We start from the raw sequence: 23,251 nt of genomic DNA on the forward strand, positions 1-23,251 counted from the left end.
TGCTGGCCCCACTATGGACTGGACTCTTACTATTATGTTGGATCCACTATGGACTGGACTCTCACAATATTATGTCAGACCCACTCGACATCCATTGCTTTCGGTCTCCCCTAGAGGGGGGGGGGTTACCCACATATGCGGTCCTCTCCAAGGTTTCTCATAGTCATTCACATCGACGTCCCACTGGGGTGAGTTTTTCCTTGCCCGTATGTGGGCTTTGTACCGAGGATGTCGTTGTGGCTTGTGCAGCCCTTTGAGACACTTGTGATTTAGGGCTATATAAATAAAGATTGATTGATTGATTGATGGTAGAGTTTAGACACATTTTTAATTAAAATATATATATTTAGAATAAAATATAGCATACTATTCTTTTTAAAGGGAGACATATTTAGGTTATATGTCACAAAGTGAAAATTACATACATTATCATTCTAATGAGGTGCAGTTTTTTTGCGTTACCTTAAATTTTGTGCGCATTATATAAATATAAAATACATCTTAATATATGGTATACATGATTATATATGCTATATATGTGGTACAGTTTTGACACAATTCAAATGAATCCATCCAACATTTTATTGAATAAAAGCCCAAAACAGAGTTTACAAAATTTGTCAACAAAATAAAAATTATTGTGCACAATGCACAAGTTCAGTTAAAAAGACACCCATGACAAATGCCTTAATAATTAACCCCTTTAGAAGCAATCTGTATTTCTTTGCACGCTTCCTCGCATATTTCTATGTAACCAAACCTCCTAAATTTTCCTAAAGCGACAGAAAAACAAAACAAATTGGATGGACGATACAATAACTGGGAATAGATTTTGTCCACCAGTATGGGTTTATCGCAAGTGTGACAGGATACATACAAATCTGGTGTTTCAGTGACTTCCTGTCAAGGATATTCACAATGATTTTTGATGAGTGCCTTTACTCATGAGTGTTTTGAAAACGAAAACAACATGCACGAGCTCTTACAAGGGGTCATTTACAGTGTGAAAAAAATAACTCAAGAGTGTCAAGTGGCTATATAACATGTATGCAAATGGAGCGACTTATTACAGGAATACAGTGGTTGCTTATGTCCTCGAAAAAGTAACCAACCACACGTTCATATAGCCTTCACTTGATGTAAGGGGCACTAAGGACCTGGCAAAGTGTTCAACATGAGGGCGAAATACATTCTCATGGCACATCCGTTCCAAAGGGAGCTTGCAAACAAACACTTGCCGGGGAAGCTGCAACATTCAAGAGAGTGTGAGTATGTATAAGAATATTTCTCAGGCCACTGCACTTGTCATGTTTCAAAACACCAAACAAACAAGCCGATCTTTGGGTATGTGTTGTTTCTCTTCCCTCCACCCAACAGGACAACCAGCTTTGAAAAATAGAATTTGAGACCCCCCGCTAAAACTTCACTTGCCGTCCGAGGGGGATGGATGTGAGGACATGATGTTGAGCCCAAAACAAAAAAAAGGAGCAGGAGGACGAGAAGCTCTACTCGATCAGTTTCTTTGCCTTGAAGAAGCGACGCAGGTAGAAGACCTGCCACGTGGCCAGCCCGATGAGGCAGCCCATGGAGAAGATGCTGAAGTACAGCACGCGTGTGTTGGTGGACTCTGGAAGGGGAGAAAAATGTGTGATGGTTTATATTGTCAACAGCCATGTTTCTTTTTAAGCCGTGCTGACTTATAGCTCACCATTAGTGTCCCTCATCTCCTCTTCTCTTTTCTTCATGTAAGCAAAGTCATTAACGATGGATTCTGACAGATCCTCCAGTCGCCTCAACTCCACTTCCAGAGGCTTCAGCTTCTCCACCTTGGCAATCTGAAGCAACAAAGATGACACCAACCAATTGCATTTTCGCGTTCACACCAAGAAGATGTGCAAAACGCAGCGCACCATCAGCACAACCCAAATGGTGTGTGCAGCGTTCCCGAAGTGTATATAGTATAATTATTGTAGTGTGCTGAAGGAAGTATTCCTCGTAAAAGTAGAGGGCTTTACCACATGCACTGAAACTTATTACATGCTATTTCCAGTAGGTGTCACTCTTACACTTTGTATGCAGTGACCGCTTCTATGTCAGCTACCTCTTTGTTCATAATGTATATTTTCTGCTGGATCTACTCTCTATTTTATGCTGCAGCTGTTACATATACTGTAATATTGTACATGGAAAATGGGATTTGTTATATATTGTATATATTATAAAAAATATAATTTTAAATAATAATCATATCAGTATATACTATATACTGTATATATAATATGTAAATATTCCATATGTTATATTTTATATTGCTACTATAGTACATTTTTAGTCTACTTTATACCTGCATTATCCTTATCATCCTTACCCTTTCCATCCTTTGTAACTGAGCTACTGTGTGGAACAATTTCCCTTGTGGATCAATATAGTTTGTCGAAGTCTATAAGTCTAAGTTAATAGATGAATATAAAAACATGTCAAGGTAATGTATGGTAGGTAGTTAAAACGTAATGTATTTAAAAAGCTGAAAAAGTTAAGAAACACCCGTGTTTAAGAGTCATTGGGGGTATTTTGATGTTCCCAACGGTTTTGAGCCCAAAGCCGCTCAAATGGCCACAAACCTCTGATGTAATGGAATACTACTGCGCTTTAAGGAGTTCACATATTGCCAGAAATATTTAAATGTCGGTTTGGCAATTTGCCATGCTCCGCTAAAGACCGTGTTAACACCCTACACAAAACCTGTTCATCTGTAAGCATCCGCCCCGAACCTTGAAAACTGCGGGAACCGCCAAAGAAATTAAACATGTTTTCGCGGCAGTATGGTTTGAAATGGACTGTGTTCAAAATGCCTTTCACTGTATAAAGAACAGCAGCCTTTGTGTTTGCACCGCAAGATCCTTGATAATACTGTGTTAAAGGGGAACTGCACTTTTTTGGGGAATTTTGCCTATTGTTCACATTCATTATGAGAGACAAGAACATAGGTCTGTTTTTTTTTTATTCAATTATTCTAAAGATGATAAAAAATGCGGTTAATGGGAGTCACCTTTGTAGCCTTTAAAGTCTTCCAAAACAACTTCAAAACCCTCCAACGTTTTATATACACTGCAAGCATAAATAAATATGTATTTTTTTCAGAAAAAATTATATGTAATGCTTGAAATTGCATGTCTTTTAAACTGTAATAGTATCCATTATTGCAACAAATATTACGGTATATTATCATACTTCCCAAACATTTTTTGTCTAAATAAAAATACTTCAATATCTGCTTGACTTGTGATTTTACAGAAAACTACCCATCAAATTAATAAAAATGACAATACATTTTACGGTGTTCTTTACAGCATATTACTGTAAATGGAAAAAAAAAAAAAAAAAAAAATGTGCGTTAAAATTCTGGCGCATATCAGGATTGTACCACCTCTGCCTCAATTTAAGCCAGGAAAAACCCTGTATATATGTATATGTAGTAACAGACACAATCATAAAAATATGTAATATGTTCAATATTTACCGTATTTTGGTCATTTTAAGCATTACCAGAACTTCTTTACTCAACGCGTTTATTTCCGTTGTCATAGCAGCACACTTCCAACTTCCGGCAACAAACACGATCGTGTTATAGTCATGGCAGACTCGGTTATAGAAGAGAGGGTAAAACGTTGGAGCAGAAAGAAGCCGAGAGAGGGAGGTCGGCGTGACTCTGCAGTGTAAATGTGGGACTTAGAGCCAGGCTATACCGACATAAATGGCGTGCTTACCCAACTTGAAAAAACTTCCCCGGCCAGCTGCACCAAAAAGACAGCCACTATAATATTGATCATGATACATGAAACAAGCCATGCTTGTTATTACAACTACATACACTGTCGAGCTAGCTGTGTACAAACAAAACCAAAAATGTGGGCTAATACTTTACAGATACTGTAATAAGATTGTTCATGTCTTTTAGTAAGTACAGATTAGTGCCCTATCACATGTGTTGTACATTACAAACTCAAACGCGATTCAACGGTAGCTAACTTACGACTAATGCCGTAGAAGGCAGTCGCAAGACGCTAGATAAACAGTTGATGGATGATGATGGATTAGATTTATATAGCGCTTTCCTAGACACTCAAAGCGCTTCACAGAAAAGTGAGAACCCATCATTCATTCTCCGGTGTGAACGGCACCGGGGGCAAGGGTGAAGTGTCCTGCCCAAGGACACAACCACAGCGATTTTGGATGGTGAGAGGCGGGGAGCGAACCTGCAACACTCAGGTTTCTGGCACGGCCGCTCTACCCACTACGCCATACCGCCCCATGTATGGCGGAGGCGGTATGTGTTCTCTTACAAAAACAACGCCATGTCTTCTCTTACAAAAACAATGTCGCTACAGCTTGGTTATTATATAGGTTATGTAACGTAAATGAAGTATTGTTGGCGGTTTTTGGATGCAATTTTAAAGTGATTTAGAGGCAGAATGCATTGCTCCCATTAGCTGCATTGCCAGCCACCTAGAACGAGCAGATTTTTACAAATTAGAATGCATAAAAAACAAAACATCTTTTATCTGCTTGTTTCTCATTAAGATTGTGAACGATAGGCAACATTTTAAATAAAAGTGCAGTAACATTGCCATAATCCACCAGTAATATTTTCCTCTCAGACCGTCACGATGTGAAGACGGTAACTACACAGAAGATGCAAAGCTGAAGGCGGAGGCCTCACAGGCTCATCAAGAAACTACACAGCGACACCGCGATTGATACGGAGTTGAGGGTGGAGGACTCTGCCCCTTCTCAGGTAGATCCGTGGTACTAGCCCATCAATTTGTTGTTGTTCAAAACAAGTTGAGAAAGGATTTCGGCCTTTGTGGGGACACGGTTCACGTTGGTTTCAGAACCATCTAATGTGTGAACATTCCTTTCCCAATAAAGCACATGATCGGGTTTGGGCGCATTAGTATGAAAGCGACAAAACTTTGTTTTTTGATGCTTTTTTTGCTACTGCCATCAATGCAATGTATGTAAGAGAAAAAAAAGTGTATATTATTTTTCAAACAAATCAACACTCGCACTTTCATAATTGAGATGCATTCACATTAATCACATTTTTTTTTTCTTCAATTACTTAACTTTTAAAATATTGCTTCTCAAAGTTTTTCTAGGACCAGATCGGCCCCCACAGGCCAGTACCGTGTCTAAATAGCCCTAATTGATTGGTCTTCAGAAAACCGTTGATCTCACACTGAATGGGTCACTTGAGCTCGTTGCGCAGTGTAGACGCCCACACAAGCTGACTGGAAATCCACAGAAGCATCACGCACACTTGCTGACAGCAACACGTCATGTTGGTGCGGGGGCCCAATTCTCCGCGTTATCATCACCGTGGGTGTACTTATCAAGTGTTGCACGAGAAAGCAACGGTTTGTGGCTAAAATTAGAGATGCAACGTCAGCATTGTAGCAAAGTGCGGTAGATTTATAGCGGTTACTTCCAAGAAAACCTGCAAATTGTAAAAAAAAGTGGACAGTTGGATTCGTCACAAATATGCGTGTTAAATGCCAAATGTACCGTGTATATCATAATGTGGGGTAGTACTAAACAAGTGTCTACTGTAAATTGTATGTGTGCATTTAATTATGTAGCTCAACCAGTTTAGAGTTTCAAATCCAAACATTTAAATACAAAATGGACAAGGATTCTTACCTCTTCATAGTTTTTGGCCTCCACACCATGCTTCATGTCCAGGTTGACCAACTGGTCTGGAACCCTCCCAGTTCCTGTTTGCAGGGAAGCAAATATTTTTTATTTTAACACATAGATATAATTATTTTAACAATACAGCAAAGTGTGGTTATCCATCACTTACCCATGGGGGACTTGCTCTCAAAGCACACCTCAAACATGTCGTAGTCCTCTGTGGTGAAGGCAAACTTGCCTTTGGTTGCATCTTCCTTGGAGTACAGAGTGTGGCTTGAGGAATCTGTGATCTGCAGCATCGCAACAAAAGAGAAATCCATCATATACAGCATAAAATTGCAGTGTTCAGTTGGGACATGTGTAAAATAATGTATGCTTCATTCATGCTACAACAGAGCAACAGTTATTTTATCATTCAATAAATTGTAAATGGGTTATACTTGTTTTTCTACCTTCAAGGTAATCAAACCGCTTTGACACTATTTCCTAGGGGTGTAACGGTACGTGTATTTGTATTGAACCGTTTCGGTACGGGGGTTCGGTTCGGAGGTGTACCGAACGAGTTTCCACGCGGACATATTAAGTAGCGTAACGCACGTTGTGTAAACAATGCACACCGAGGCACAACACACGGCATGCTAGCAGCTAACGGGCTACAATATACTGACCATACGTCCTCTTTTCACCGGACATGTCCTCTTTTGCGGAGCTGTCAGGGCGGAGTTTCTTAAATGCCTCAAATGTCCGGCATTGAGTTAGGGTTGCGTGTATTTTCAATGTACGTTCAGGATTAAGAAGGGGTTAAAAACAAAACTAATTGTGCGCGCAGCAGCATTTGTGAGGGAGGGGCAGAGACAGAGAAAGCGAGAGAGTTATGATAAACGCGCATACGTCACCAGGCTCTGCTTTTTATCCATAGATTTATCAGATTTAATTTTTTATTATCTATAGCAGGGGTGTCAAAAGTGTGCCCCGGAGGCCATTTGCGGTCCACAGCTAATGTTTTAAAGGCCCACGGCACATTCTAAAAAATACTATTAAAATAAACAAAAACATAACAAAAGTGAAATAAAAAAGCTTAAAGGTTAAATGTAATTTAGAAAAAGTTGCAATGTTGACTAATAAAACAAAGCTGTTTTTTTTTCTTTCAAACTGTCATTGCTCAAAACATAATATTGAATCAAAATCAATGTTATTATGAATTATTGACCTATCCAAGGTTCCGATTACTTCACATAATATATTATATTTTTGGTGGAAGATTTTGCAAATTTGGTAAATACATAACCCAAAAATTTATATTTTGTTGTTTTCTTATTGCACCGAAAATGAACCGAACTGTGACCTGTAAACCGAAGTATGTACCGTACCGAAATTTTTGTGTACCGTTACACCCCTACTATTCCCACATTCACACACTGATGGCAGGAGCTGCCATTCAAGGCCCTAACCACAACCCATCAGGAGCAAGGGTGAAGTGTCTTGCTCAAGGACATAGCGGACGTGACGAGGTTGGTAGAAGGTGGGGATTGAACCAGGAACCCTCAGGTCGCTGGCACGGCCACTCTCCCAACTGCACCACGCCGTCCCCTCAATCTATGTATCTATCAGTCTCTCAGACGCATCCTCGCTCATCCATGCGGACTGGACACTGGCTGAGAGTTGGTGGAAGTCGGCTCTCTTGGTTGCTTTGTTGGGTCTGCTCCTTTCTCTGGCCATGCTCCCCCCACCCCAGCAGACGAGGGCGTGGAACACTGCAGAGGCCACCACAGTGTATATGTTTTTTTTATGTGTTGTTTTACTTTGTCAAAGCGCTTTGAGTACCTTGAAGGTAGAAAAGCGCTATACAAGTATAACCCATTGATCATTTATTTATTTGTAGCTGTATGTAGAAATGGCTGGTTGCATCAGCTCTGCTCTTTTAATGTCCTTTGTGTTCTTTGATGTTTCCCTCTTACACACAGTTATGTGTGCTACGGCTATGAGGTTTTCCCCACCCCTTGGCCTCAGTCTGGACCCCCTCTCCAGGGGCCCAGGCTTAGACTGAATATTTTTTTCTTTCTCAATATTTATCACAATACTTGTCTAACCTTTCAAGTCATCCACAGGCTGAATCTCAGGCTCTGTAGCTTGGTTCTTATCATCGTCCCCAGTATGCCCACAACACCCGTAACTTTGACCTGATATCAGGTAAACATTGTCTACTGGCTTGTACTGTTCAAAGTGTTGTATGCAGGGGACCAAAGATTTGGAACCGGCTTGATGAAAGCCTCAAGATGCTGTATTCAATCTCCAACTTAAAAAAAACAAACTGAAATCTTACCCATTAACCACCTATCTCTAATGCCTCAAGTGGGGTAGACTACTGTTGGGTTGTGTGTGGTTGAATGTATGCATGTGTATGATTGCTTTAGTGCTCCTATTTTGTGTTTATCATATAGCGTTTTCATGTTTCAGCATTCCATGCATATACTGACCTCTGGAGCCCCTGCCAAAAGCTTCTTCTAGCTTATCTGGGGGACCATTTCACTTACCACCATCCTTAAATGGATATTCACTACTGTTGTAATTAGGGCCCGCCATGGCCCATTGCAAAAGGACTCCCACAGGGAGTCCTTATGCAATGGGACATAAGGACCTATTGTTATTCTAAGGTTTTATTATTATTATTATTCTTTCTTTTTTCTTCCGCCGCCTCTTCGAGCACCAATTTGACCCACTTAACATGCTTCAAAACTCACCATATTTGACCCACACATCAGGACCTGCGAAAATTGCCTTTTAATAAAAAAACCGAACCCCAAAAATCAAAATTGCGCTCTAGCGCCCCCTAGGAAGAAGACAAAACTACGCTGCCTGTAACTCCCACTAGGAAGGTCGGAGAGACATGAAACAAAAACCTTTATGTAGGTCTGACTTAGACCTACATTTTTCAATTGTACTTCTTCAGGCTAAAATCAACAGGAAGTTGGCAATTCCCCCTTCAAGACAAAAAAGTACTAAAAACAATTCCCCCTTCAAGACAAAAAAGTACTAAAAACAGTCACTTTTGCCTCTTTGAGCTGGAATTTGACCCCCTTAACATGCTTCAAAACTCACCAAACTTAACACACACATCAGGACTGGCTAAAACTGTGATCTAATGAAAAAACCTAACCCCAAATCTAAAAATTGTGCTCTACAGCAATTTTTTAATAAAACGGACAAAAAACTGCTCCTCGGAAGAAATTAACTACAAAACTGCCTGTAACTCACACTGGGAAGGTCGGAGAGACATGAAACAAATACCTCTATGTAGGTCTCACTTAGACCTACATTTCATAAATTGACAACCCCGCGCAAAAATCAACAGGATGTTTGCTATTCCCCCTTCAAAACAATTTTTTTGTTAAAACCGGTCACCTTCCTTCAAAAACTATCTCCTCTGAGCGCGTTTGTCCTTTCGGCTTCAAACTAACACAGGAGAGAGATTAAACCCTTGTGCATAAATTAACAGAACCGTTTTGTGATACCTGCTCCGGTTTTGATTTTATGACCCTTCAAAGACCCGCTGCACTGATGCTCCTGCGGTGCTGTTTTTTTAAGATGGCTGCTCAAAAGCAGGAAGCACCAACGTGCCCACACAATGCAGACAAGGTAGGTACACTAGACAAAAGTCTTGGGACACTTCAGACTACAAGTAGACAAAAGTATTGGGACACTTAGGACTAGCACCTGCCAAATACGCGGGCCCGAACAACGCTGCTTGCAGCTTTAATTGTAATATGGTATTGTGAATAACTTGAAACTTGAAAGACCCGTCAGCGATCCCGTTCTATCTCCCTGTAATGTTTGCCTACTATTGAATTGGATTGTGCTGAACAGCTTAATTTCCCCTCGGGGATGATTAAAGTATTTCTGATTCTGAAGTAGATTAAAAAGATGTTAGCTTCATGGCTAACATGCTAACGTCACCAGCTGCGATTAGAGTGGAGCGTAAGACTGACGTGTAACAGCAAGCACAGCCCAAGCAAGGTTTTTGAGTTGATTTCACACGCTAATATAGGTGTAACCAGCAAAAAGTATGCATATATGCACAAAAGGAGCATTTGTGAAAGTGTGGAATGTTCGGTGCTGTAAAGTGTAAAGTAGTGTTTGGGCCAGTTAGCTACTAGTTATTAGCTTGCTAAACCAGGAAGTCGTAGTGTGGGCCCTGAGTTAGCCGCAAGCTAGTTGCACTTGGCTAACAGCTGACATTTTCCTAAAGACTTAATTTCACTTTAAAGCCAAAATGACTACTTATTGTGGTATTTAGACAAGACTTGAGCTTGTGTGGCCTGGCTGGCCGGGGGTGACTTATAGCTATAGCTCGCAGCGGCTCACCTTCAGGTTCGTTTTGGTGTTCGCCTGCTCGCTTATCTCATATTCCCCCGTGACGAGCACGTCTTTGTGAATCTCCTCCCGTAAACATTTTCTCGAATTGACCGGCAAAAAGAAAGAGATGGAAAAGGCCGACTCAAAGAGAACCGGTAACAGCAGTAGCGTCGCCAGCCGCGCCATTGTTGCTCCACTCCGTCGCTGCCCCTCAGCCAACCAGACTGTGCCAAATAGCGAGCTTGACAACGTCTTCCTCCACACGGAATACCGCTGTCGCTGGCTGCAGCGCCACTACTGGCCGGGAGGACGAACTGCACACATTTTGCCACATCACTGTTTTAAACTGTTGCATTACAGTAATCTATTTATTTATATCTGCCAGAGGTGTGGACTCGAGTCACATGACTTGGACTCGAGTCAGACTCGAGTCATGAATTTGATGACTTTAGACTCGACTTGACAAAATGTAAAAAGACTTGCAACTCGACTTAGACTTTAACATCAATGACTTGTGACTATTTCTGGGGCTGAGGTTGCTGAGGTAGTTAAAAAGCTCCTCGGTGGCAAGGCCCCGGGGGTAGATGAGATCCGCCCGGAGTTCCTTAAGGCTCTGGATGCTGTAGGGCTGTCTTGGTTGACAAGACTCTGCAGCATCGCGTGGACATCGGGGGCAGTGCCTCTGGATTGGCAGACCGGGGTGGTGGTTCCTCTCTTTAAAAAGGGGAACCGGAGGGTGTGTTCTAACTATCGTGGGATCACACTCCTCAGCCTTCCCGGTAAGGTCTATTCAGGTGTACTGGAGAGGAGGCTACGCCGGATAGTCGAACCTCGGATTCAGGAGGAACAGTGTGGTTTTCGTCCTGGTCGTGGAACTGTGGACCAGCTCTATACTCTCGGCAGGGTCCTTGAGGGTGCATGGGAGTTTGCCCAACCAGTCTACATGTGCTTTGTGGACTTGGAGAAGGCATTCGACCGTGTCCCTCGGGAAGTCCTGTGGGGAGTGCTCAGAGAGTATGGGGTTTTGGACTGTCTGATTGTGGCAGTCCGCTCCCTGTATGATCAGTGTCAGAGCTTGGTTCGCATTGCCGGCAGTAAGTCGGACACGTTTCCGGTGAGGGTTGGACTCCGCCAAGGCTGCCCTTTGTCACCGATTCTGTTCATAACCTTTATGGACAGAATTTCTAGGCGCAGTCAAGGCGTTGAGGGGATCCGGTTTGGTGGCTGCAGGATTAGGTCTCTGCTTTTTGCAGATGATTTGGTCCTGATGGCTTCATCTGGCCAGGATCTTCAGCTCTCACTGGATCGGTTCGCAGCTGAGTGTGAAGCGACTGGGATGAGAATCAGCACCTCCAAGTCCGAGTCCATGGTTCTCGCCCGGAAAAGGGTGGAGTGCCATCTCCGGGTTGGGGAGGAGATCTTGCCCCAAGTGGAGGAGTTCAAGTACCTCGGAGTCTTGTTCACGAGTGAGGGAAGAGTGGATCGTGAGATCGACAGGCGGATCGGTGCGGCGTCTTCAGTAATGCGGACGCTGTATCGATCCGTTGTGGTGAAGAAGGAGCTGAGCCAGAAGGCAAAGCTCTCAATTTACCGGTCGATCTACGTTCCCATCCTCACCTATGGTCAAGAGCTTTGGGTTATGACCGAAAGGACAAGATCACGGGTACAAGCGGCCGAAATGAGTTTCCTCCGCCGGGTGGCGGGGCTCTCCCTTAGAGATAGGGTGAGAAGCTCTGTCATCCGGGAGGAGCTCAAAGTAAAGCCGCTGCTCCTCCACATCGAGAGGAGCCAGATGAGGTGGTTCGGGCATCTGGTCAGGATGCCACCCGAGCGCCTCCCTAAGGAGGTGTTTAGGGCATGTCCGACCGGTAGGAGGCCACGAGGAAGACCCAGGACACGTTGGGAAGACTATGTCTCCCGGCTGGCCTGGGAACGCCTCGGGATCCCCCGGGAGGAGCTGGACGAAGTGGCTGGGGAGAGGGAAGTCTGGGCTTCCCTGCTTAGGCTGCTGCCCCCGCGACCCGACCTCGGATAAGCGGAAGAAGATGGATGGATGGATGGATGGACTTGTGACTTCACTTGGACTTGAGCCTTTTGAATTGACATGACTTGACATGACTTGCTACTTTCCCCAAAACCCAAAGATGAAAAAGTTATTCGGGAGCGCTCCGTATTTTTCATCGTGTACTTGTCTATCAGCGTTGCGTGTGTCAGCTGGTGTGCTCTCAGTACAACAGCCAATCAAATTAGATCTACTTTGTTTTCATCACACAGCATTCATCCAATCAAATTGCAGGACAACCAACGAAGAAGACATGTCCAAACCACACGCCAGTGAACAAAAAATGATACCTAAAATAATTTCGTTTGGGTATAAAAATTACGAGGTGGTCAACACAAAACGGTTTGCAGTATGCAACACATGCGGTTCGAAAATTACTGATGGAGAGGCAACAACTTCCAACTTCGTCCGGCATTTGAAGTTGCACAAAGAACGCTAAGTTTTGAATGTAAGATAACGTTTATTGGCTAAGTAACGTGACTTTTATTTGCTGTGTAGTTAAATCAGTGAGGCTGTAAACTCACTGCTAACGTTATAACGTTATTGCAAACACGGGAATCTGTTGCAGTTCACTACCTTATTCATACTTTTTGTTCAGTGATTTTTTTTAAGCAGGGTTACGTTAGTCAATATATCACACGTAACGTTAGACGGCGGTCAGCAGCACCGCGTATTTTAGCCACCTAAAAAAAGACAAAAATAGTAAAATAAAGGTCAGTTAAAATGTATACTATATTATGAATATGTGTACCGTTTTAGCTAGCTTTCTGACATACTGTTGGTTGTTTACCTCAGTGGTCCCCAACCACCGGGCCGCGGCCCGGTACTGGTCCGTGGATCGATTGGTATCGGGCCGCACAAGAAATATATATATTTTTTCTTTTTTTAATTAAATCAACATAAAAAACACAAGATACACTTACAAGTAGTGCACCAACCCAAAACAACTCTCTCCCCCCTTTTGTTCTGGGCATTGAACATGAAGACTCTTCCTTTACTGTTCCGAGTGGCCATGAGAGTCTTGGCAGTGCCTGCTTCCAGTGCTCCAGTGGAGCGAGTTTTCAGCCATGGTGGCATCATACTACGCCCCCATCGTGCACAAATGACTGACAGACTCTTGGCTAATTTGGTCTTTTGCAGATGCAATGCAGCATAGGGCCCTGACATATAAAAAGTACAACTTTTTTGTTATGTTCACGTATATGTCATGTTTTTTCAATGTTAACACTTTTGTACAAATAAGTACATTTGCACTTTATTTTTCAATGTGTTTGTTCTGTAAAGGAATGAGTTAATGTTTAAAATGACTGGTTAATAGTGCTATTATAAAGTGCAATGTCAGCACAATTTTCTTTCCTGCAATTTAAAATGCACTTGTTTTAATAAATAAATACAGCGTTTGAAAAGCATACACAATCTGTGTTAATATATTAGTCTGTGGTTAAAAGGACTTGAAAGGACTCGAAACTCAAAATGCAGGACTTAGGACTTGACTTGAGACTTTCCAGTCTTGACTTTGGACTTGACTCGGGGCTTGCCTGTCTTGACTCGGGACTTGACTCGGACTTGAGGGCAAAGACTTGAGACTTACTTGTGACTTGCAAAACAATGACTTGGTCCCACCTCTGATATCTGCACCTTATTGCTCTTTTATCCTGCACTACAACGAGCTAATACAACGACATTTCGTTCTTATCTGTACTGTAAAGTTCAAATTTGAATGACAATAAAAGGAAGTCTAAGTCTAAGTCTAAGTCTCTTAGGGCAGTGGTCCCCAACCACCGGGCCGCGACTGGTACCGGGCCGCACAAGAAATAAAAAATAAAAAAATTATATATATAATTTTTGTAATATTTCTGGTTCCTACATTATATATCAATATAGATCAATACAGTCTGTAAGCACACATGATTTGATTTTTTTATGACAAAAAAAATAAATAAATAAAAAATACCAACCCCCCGGTCCGTAGGACAAATTTCCAAGCGTAGACCAGTCCGCAGTTACAAAAAGGTTGGGGACCACTGTCTTAGGGAACGTGTCACAAAACTATGCACTTGTGTTGACAACAAAAATCAACCCATTTAAAAATCCATTTTTTTACGCCACATTTATTTTATATTATTTAAATTTGGAATACGAACCTTCAGTTTTAAATCTGCATAGTTGTCCACAACATTTAGAACTTATTGACAATTAGACAATGTTATTCATCCCACTATGTGAATTAGAATTTACTTTACTATTTATTTATTTCAGAATTGTATTATTTATGGAGTAAATTGTGTACAAATTGAGAACAATAAGTTAATAAATGTGTTGGAAAATGGGTAGGATTTAGGGTTGTCACAATACCAATATTTTAGTACCGGTACCAAAATGTAATTTCATACTTTTCGATACTTTTCTATATAAGGGGCACCACAAAATATGGCATTATTGGCTTTATTTGAACAAAAAAATTTACGGTACATTAAACATTTGTTTATTATTGCAATCGAAGAACAATTTTGTCCTTAAATAAAATAGTGAACATACGAAGCAACTTGTCTTTTAGTAGTAAGTAAACACACAAAAGCTCCTAATTTGTCTGCTGACGTATGCAGAAACATATTGTGTCATTTATCATTCTATCATTTTGTCAACATTAAGAGGGACAAGCTGTAAAAATGGATTATTAATCTACTTGTTCATTTAATGTTAATATGTGGTTACTTTCCGTTTTCAACATGTTCTATCTACACTTCTGTTAAAATGTAATAATCATTTATTCTTCTGTTGTTTGGATGCTTTACATTAGTTTTGGATGATACCACAAATTGAGGTATCGATCCGATACCAAGTAGTTACAGGATCATACACTGGTCATATTCAAAGTCCTCATGTGTCCAGGGACATATTTACTGAGTTTATAAACATAATATGAATTTAAAAAAAGGAAAAAAGATTTTGTGATGATAAAAAATGTCGATGTAATCATAGTAGTATCGACTAGATAGGCTCTTGTACTTGGTATCATTACAGTGGATGTCAGGTGTAGATCCACCCATGGCATTTGTTTACATTCAGGGGTGCTAGTTTGCTGTTAGCTGTTAGCTATTGTATGCCGACTGCAGATGGACGTTCGCCGTTGTCTTAAAGCACCTCTTCCTGAGGGTGTTTCAGTGTTATAGCTTCACCTTTATCGTTATTTTTTAGGTCAAAATGCGTCCATTCTCCCTTTTCTGTCCACGCACTGTGTCTGCTTGTAAGTACTCCGTGATTGTGCGCTGCCGAACATGCCCCTCTGCTCGTAAACCCAGCGATGTCATGCCCAGGAACCGGTACTTTTCAAACAGAGTATAGCACCGTTTTTGATTCGTTAGTACCGTGATACTATACCAGTACCGGTATATCGTACAACTCTAGTAGGATTAAATAAGCTCTGCTTCTTCCTACTCCTTTTCGAACATGTTGAAAATAGAAACTGGGAATTGTGATGCATCATGTTGTACTTGTATGCACGTTCAAATTCACATGATAAGTGTTTGTGTACATATACTGTAGCGTACAAAAGTCAATCAATCAATCTGCAGCACTTTCAATGCGCAGGCAAGTGCTTAACACCAAAAAAAGTGAAGTGAATTTTTTTTTATATAGCGCTTTTCTCTAGTGACTGAAAGTGCTTTTACATAGTGAAACCCAATATCTAAGTTACATTTAAACCAGTGGGAGCAGGTGGGTAAAGTGTCTTGCCCAAGGACACAACAGCAGTGACTAGGATGGCGGAAGCGGGGATCGAACCTCGAACCCTCAAGTTGCTGGCAAAGCCACTCTACCAACCGAGCTATACCGAAAAAAAACACACACACACACACACACACACACACACACACACACACTATTGATAATAACACAACACTGAGGATTGAGGAAAAGCATACAAAAGTGTGTTTTAACTGTAGCATTGTTTTCTCAATATAAATATATATTTTCCAAAATGTGTGACCACTTTTTACCATTCAAAGCATGCAGGAAGATTTTTCACTTCGTATTGTTGTCACCAAAGCGTTTTTAATGCAACAGTGGCATTGCATACACATACTGGTATGTAAAGAATTAAGATTGAAATACCTCGAGTTGGAGTTGTTGTTGGTTGGAAACAATAATGCATGAAAAGCCATACTGCTGCCAGTCATTGACCCTTATCAGGAACAAATAATAAGCAAATAAACACAACAAAACAATACAAATAATAAGCAAATAATAATTTTTTTGCCACAATGTTGGATATTAATGTTGAACAATACCTAAGTGTCAAATCATAAGGTTGATGCATTTGGGCGTGAGCTTGTATTGCAGTTTTCGATGCCTCTTAAGTCTTTGTTTTGCAATACTTTTTTTTAACAGTGAGTCATTTGTGACATCACAGATTGACGGACATACTTATGTAGGCCTCCAAATACAAGGCTGTCGTCCCTTCTCATTTCAGGCCATCCATCCATCCATCCATCTTCTTCCGCTTATCCGAGGTCGGGTCGCGGGGGCAGCAGCCTAAGCAGGGAAACCCAGACTTCCCTCTCCCCAGCCACTTCGTCCAGCTCTTCCTGTGGGACCCCGAGGCGTTCCCAGGCCAGCCGGGAGACATAGTCTTCCCAACGTGTCCTGGGTCTTCCCCGCGGCCTCCTACCGGTCGGACGTGCCCTAAACACCTCCCTAGGGAGGCGTTCCGGTGGCATCCTGACCAGATGCCCGAACCACCTCATCTGGCTCCTCTCGATGTGGAGGTGCAGCGGCTTTACTTTGAGCTCCTCCCGGATGGCAGAGCTTCTCACCCTATCTCTAAGGGAGAGCCCCGCCACCCGGCGGAGGAAACTAATTTCGGCCGCATTTCAGGCCCCCCACCATAAATGCTGTATGACCAACCTATTTTGATGCTCCATTGAGGGTGTACCTAAATTTGTGACTGGGTGAATCTACAAAACCCAAAACCAGTGAAGTTGGCATGTTGTGTTTTTCGTAAATAAAAACAGAATACAATGATTTTCAAATCCTTTTCAACTTATATTCAATTGAATAGACTGCAAAGACAAGATATTTAATGTTTGAACTGAGAAACAACATTTTTTTTGGCAATAATCATTAACTTAGAATTTAATGGCAGCAACACATTGCAAAAAAGTTGGGCATTTTTACCACTGTGTTACATGGCCTTTCCTTTTAACAACACTCAGTAAACGTTTGGGAATTGAGGAGACCAATTTTTGAAGCTTTTCAGGTGGAATTCTTTCCCATTCTTGATTGATGTACAGCTTAAGTTGTTCAACAGTCCGGGGTCTCTGTTGTCGTATTTTACGCTTCATAATGCGCCACACATTTTCAATGGGAGACAGGTCTGGACTACAGGCAGGCCAGTCTAGTACCTGCACTCTTTTACTATGAAGCCACGCTGTTGTAACACGTGCAGGGTGTGGCTCGGCATTGTCTTGCTGAAATAAGCAGGGGCGTCCATGGTAACGTTGCTTAGATGGCAACATATGTTGCTCCAAAACCTGTATGTACCTTTCAGCATTATTGGTGCCTTCACTGATGTGTAAGTTACCCATGCCTTGGGCACTAATACACCCCCATACCATCACAGATGCTGGCTTTTGAACTTTGCGCCTAGAACAGTCCGGATGGTTCTTTTCCTCTTTGGTCCGGAGGGCACAGCTTCCAAAAACAATTTGAAATGTGGACTCGTCAGACCACAGAACACTTTTCCACTTTGCATTAGTCCATCTTAGATGAGCTCGGGCCCAGCGAAGCACGCGGCGTTTCTGGGTGTTGTTGATAAATAGCTTTCGCTTTGCATCGTAGAGTTTTAACTTGCACTTACAGATGTAGCGATGAACTGTAGTTACTGACAGTGGTTTTCTGAAGTGTTGTGATATTCTTTACACACTGATGTCGCTTTTTGAAGCAGTACCGCCTGAGGGATCCAAGGTCACGGGCATTGCTGCTTACATGAAGTGATTTCTCCATATTCTCGGAACTTTTTGATGATATTACGGACCGTAGATGGTGAAATCCCCAAATTCCTTGCAATAGCTCGTTGAGAAATGTTATTCTTAAACTGTTCGACAATTTGCTCACGCATTTGTCAAAGTGGTGACCCTCGCCCCATCCTTGTTTGTGAATGACTGAGCATTTCATGGAAGCTGCTTTTATACCCAATCATGGCACCCACCTGTTCCCAATTAGCCTGTTCACCTGTGGGATGTTCCAAATAAGTGTTTGATGAGCATTCGTCAACTTTCTCAGTCTTTTTTGCCACTTGTGCCAGCTTTTTTGAAACGTGTTGCAGGCATCAAATTCCATATGAGCTAATATTTGCAAAAAATAACGTTTTCCAGTTCGAACATTAAATATCTTGTCTTTGCAGTCTATTCAATTGAATATAAGTTGAAAAGGATTTGCAAATCATTGTATTCTGTTTTTATTTACCAATGTGCCAACTTCACTGGTTTTGTGTTTTGTATACTGTTTACGAAGTTTATGAAGCGTCTGAAAAAAAAATTAGCGCTGATGTTCACATTCTTTGCAATCTAATGGGAATACCTCCATACACAAACCGTTTGCAGACATACTCAGACGGGAGTAAAAAAAAAAAAAAAGGATATCCAATACACGGGTTGTTAACTTTTTTTTGACATCAGAGCCTAACTACCGGGGCTCTCTCCAACATTAACACTGATTTATCAATCTTATGATTATATATAACCTTCTTACAGTTTACAATCTTGTCAAATGATATGAAACCATGTGTTATAATCACAAAGATGAATATTTATTGAACACACTAACCTAAGGTTTAGAGAAATGAGTACTACACAAATATACTGCACACGAAGGGGCTCATAAATAACTGACAACAATACATTTACATACAATTATGTTGTGCTAAAATAAATAAACAAAACTAATAACAAATAAGTTTTTAACTGTCAATACATTTAAAGTGCAAATGAAAATACAGCTTCACCACTTTAATCATAGTTTTTGCACTTAAGAAACTTTTCTATGACTTTACTGTTTTGCTTAGAAGTGTATTTACAATATATATATATATATATATATATATATATATATATATATATATATATATATATATATATATATATATATATATATATATATATATATATATATATAGGGACGGCGTGGCGTAGTGGGAGAGTGGCCGTGCGCAACCCGAGGGTCCCTGGTTCAATCCCCACCTAGTACCAACCTCGTCATGTCCGTTGTGTCCTGAGCAAGACACTTCACCCTTGCTCCTGATGGGTGCTGGTTAGCGCCTTGCATGGCAGCTCCCTCCATCAGTGTGTGAATGTGTGTGTGAATGGGTAAATGTGGAAGTAGTGTCAAAGCGCTTTGAGTACCTTGAAGGTAGAAAAGCGCTATACAAGTACAACCCATTTATCATTTATATATGTATGTGTGGGAAAAAAATCACAAGACTATATTGCATACACATACATATATTGCGCTCTACTACGGTATCGAGCACTATTTTTTGGATAACCTTATAAAGACATATATATATATATATATATATATACACACACACATATATATATATATATATATATATGTATATATATTTTTTTTTAATTTATTTATTTTTTTAAATAAATATATACAGTACAGGCCAAAAGTTTGGACACACCTTTTCATTCAATGCGTTTTCTTTATTTTCATGGCTATTTACATTGTAGATTGTCACTGAAGGCATCAAAACTATGACACCTGTGAAGTGAAAACCCTTTCAGGTGACTACCTCTTGAAGCTCATCGAGAGAATGCCAAGAGGGTGCAAAACAGTAATCAGAGCAAAGATGGCTTTTTTGAAGAAACTAGAATATAAAACATGTTGAATGAGGTGTGTCCAAACTTTTGGCCTGTACTGTATATATATATATATATATATATATATATATATATATATATATATATATATAAAAGAGTATACATTACATGTATAGTATATATTTTTACTATAATGCTCATGTGTCCTCAAAGAGCTTTTCACCTGGGGTTTTGTAGGTCATTGTAATCCTGCACGTGTGGCAGAACATAAAAAGCCAGTTAAATATTAACTTGATCTGGTTCAATTTAAACGGATGACTCATCTTAGATTGGTCGCAGCCACAAAATCCTTTCAGGTGACACTTTTATTTTGGACTTTACAATCTAATGTCACGTTTCAGTTCAACTGCTAACTGTTATAAATCATCATTTATCTGATTTATAAATGAGATAGACTATATTCCACACGGAGTGTGATCACAGCGTTCACAGCTTGCAGAGCTGCTGTTAGGAAATCAAGGAATTACATAAAACCTGTCCAAGTTTCAGGGAGACATCCTTGTCCACCGCTCCCACGAGACCAGGCGGGGGCACACTGCCGAGTCTCAGTTATTGGACGGAGAAATCCCTTCAGTATTCACTGCAGCCTAGTGCGTCAAATAGCTTCTAAGAATAGCGCATCTCAGCGCTACAAAGATCCTTAAATATGGCATGCATAATATAACTAAAGCGCCGACACAGTACACACTTCTACCCCTCTTCTACCTAGAAGGTTTTACTTTAGTTAAGCAGTATATTTGTTCAAAACTAAGGATAAGTGTCTACCAGTGACGTGCAGTCACTAGAGGCAGGTGAGGCGGGGCCTCACCTGCCATCATGGGAAGAAAAAAAATGTAAAAAGAAAGAAAATGTATTAAATTGTTATACGTATCCAGTGATTATACTATAAAGTTATTTTCCATTTAACTTCACCAGTTTTAGATTATTTTTATTCAAAATCGCTGAATTTTCACATTTTCCGTTCAAATACTGAGAAGAGACGGTGCGGTGAACAGCAGCCAGTTGAGGCACGTCACTCAGTGCCTCAACATGGATTCCGGACTCGGGTAACTGCTGGCCTGCTGTGCAGTGAGACCGTATTGCTATATGGATTATATTATACATTTCCATAGTTTAGTTAGCTGAGGTATATAATGTACAGTGTATTTTGTCAACAACTGTATGTGTGTGTAACATATTTCTTGTGCTGAGCGATCATAAAACGGCTGCAAAAGACGCAGTGGCTGAGGCTCCAGTAATCCTGCCTCCTGCACCCCCGCCGTAGAATTGTTATATCAACTAAAGCCCACACTTAAACTTTCCACGTGCAAGATTGAATGTATTTAAAAAAGTTATTTCATAAGAAGCCAAACTCCTCCAACACGAACATGATTGTTTTTGCACTTTTTGGCTTCTTATTAAATAACTTTTGTAACCTATTTTCATGGGCTTTTCTCTTTGTGATGTTAAGTTCCTGTTATGCACTGTTATACAGTATATGCCTTGTCGTTTATGTATACCAGGAACAGTAAAGGCCCTATTATACTGCCTTGGGGGACTCCACAGCTCACTGAGAGGGGGGGGGGACACAATGCCGTTCACCTCTACCACCTGTTTCCTCCCCTCCAAGTAAGATTGCATCCAGCTCGATGAGGATTTGTCAAATCCGATTGCTCTGAGCTTATCCAACAGTATAGCGTGGTTAACGGTGTCAAAGGCCTTCTGAAGGTCCAGCATGACCATGCCGCAGTATTTCCCCGCGTCCACCTCATGTTTGATGTGGTCGGTCAGATAGAGAAGGCATGTGTCAGTGGAGTCGTTAGTTCTGAAGCCGGATTGGAATTTGTACATGAGTTTTTTAGTGGCAAAGCAACTATCGACCTGTTCATAAACTATTTTCTCCATTACTTTCGAAATGGAACTGAGAATAGAAACAGGTCGGTAGTTGCCAGGTTCTAATTTGCTTCCTTTTTTAAAAAGGGGAGTTACTCTTGCTATCTTAAAATCTTTTGGTACTTGGCCTTGTGTAATTGAGAGGTTTATTATGTGCGTGATGGTTGATGAGCACCAAACGTGAGAAAAATCTATCATCAATGCTCTCTTTTAAAGTTGCTGCTTGCTCATGTCCTCCAGGCTTCACTACACATCTTAAAATTATAAATAAAGCCAGTTTGCTGTAAGCTCGGTCATGTGTTTTTTCCCCCAAAGCGAATAGGCTAACCTAGCATGTTGCTGTTGAAATATGTGTGTAATGTTAGCACTTTAGCTCACATGCTAGTTTGCTAAATTAATGTCATGTTGCAGTATGTGATATATGGCATCTATTAGGTTCCAGCATGGGTGTTCAAACTTTTCCACAGAGGACCGCATAATGAAAAATTCTATTTCAGTTTCAGTTTCAACGTACTTATTTGATACAGAAACAGCACACCTCAAAGAACATTTCTGTAAATGTGTTGGCCATATAGCTCATTTTCAACTGTAGTCTCTGGCCAAGGTAAAAAAAAATGGCAACAATTAATAGCAGTAAGATAAAACATGACATACTCATACCAACAAAATGAACACATGTAATATTACAGATAAAAAGGTTAGCAGAGTGAATATATGCAAAAGTATTCACAGCGATTCACTTTTTCCACATTTTGTTCTATTACAGCCTTGTCCCAAAACGGAATAAATGGAAGTTTTTACTCAAAATCCTACACACAATCCCCCATAACAACAATGTGAAAAGGTTTTACAATTTTAGTACATTTCCTGTATTTGTGAAGTGAATTATATTTATATAGCGCTTTTCTCTAGTAAATCAAAGCGCTTTACATAGTGAAACCCAATATCTAAGTTACATTTAAACCAGTGTGGGTGGCACTGGGAGCAGGTGGGTAAAGTGTCTTGCCCAAGGACACAACGGCAGTGACTAGGATGGCGAAAGCGGGACTCGAACCTGGAACCCTCAAGTTGCTGGCACGGCCACTCTACCAACTGAGCTATACCGTCCCATGATGTTAAAGTGTGCAACCAAGTCCGCTGTCCAAGTAAGCTTTTTCATGCTTTTGATTGGACACAATGAGACAGCGGGCAGCACGGTGGAAGAGGGGTTAGTGCATCTGCCTCACAATACGAAGGTGCTGAGTAGTCTGGGGTTCAATCCCAGGCTCGGGATCTTTCTGTGTGGAGTTTTGCATGTTCTCCCCGTGACTGCGTGGGTTCCCTCCGGGTACTCCGGCTTCCTCCCACCTCCAAAGACATGCACCTGGGGATAGGCCCCTCCCAC

The 23,251-nt window shown here is 41.0% G+C and overlaps 1 protein-coding gene across 1 annotated transcript; it reads right to left on the reverse strand.

Annotated features, from left to right (window-relative positions):
• Positions 1-568: 568 nt before the first annotated feature.
• On the reverse strand, positions 569-10,280 carry tmed10 (transmembrane p24 trafficking protein 10). Its single transcript, XM_061929039.1, has 5 exons — positions 10,057-10,280; positions 5,864-5,984; positions 5,701-5,774; positions 1,709-1,835; positions 569-1,627 (listed from the first exon to the last, which is right to left on the reverse strand). Exons 1-5 carry the CDS (start codon positions 10,231-10,233, stop codon positions 1,506-1,508), a joined length of 621 nt encoding a protein of 206 aa, XP_061785023.1. The 5' UTR covers positions 10,234-10,280; the 3' UTR covers positions 569-1,505.
• Positions 10,281-23,251: the final 12,971 nt, after the last annotated feature.

This window comes from Nerophis lumbriciformis, linkage group LG34 (assembly GCF_033978685.3).
Source record: "Nerophis lumbriciformis linkage group LG34, RoL_Nlum_v2.1, whole genome shotgun sequence".
Taxonomy (NCBI): Eukaryota; Metazoa; Chordata; class Actinopteri; order Syngnathiformes; family Syngnathidae; genus Nerophis; species Nerophis lumbriciformis.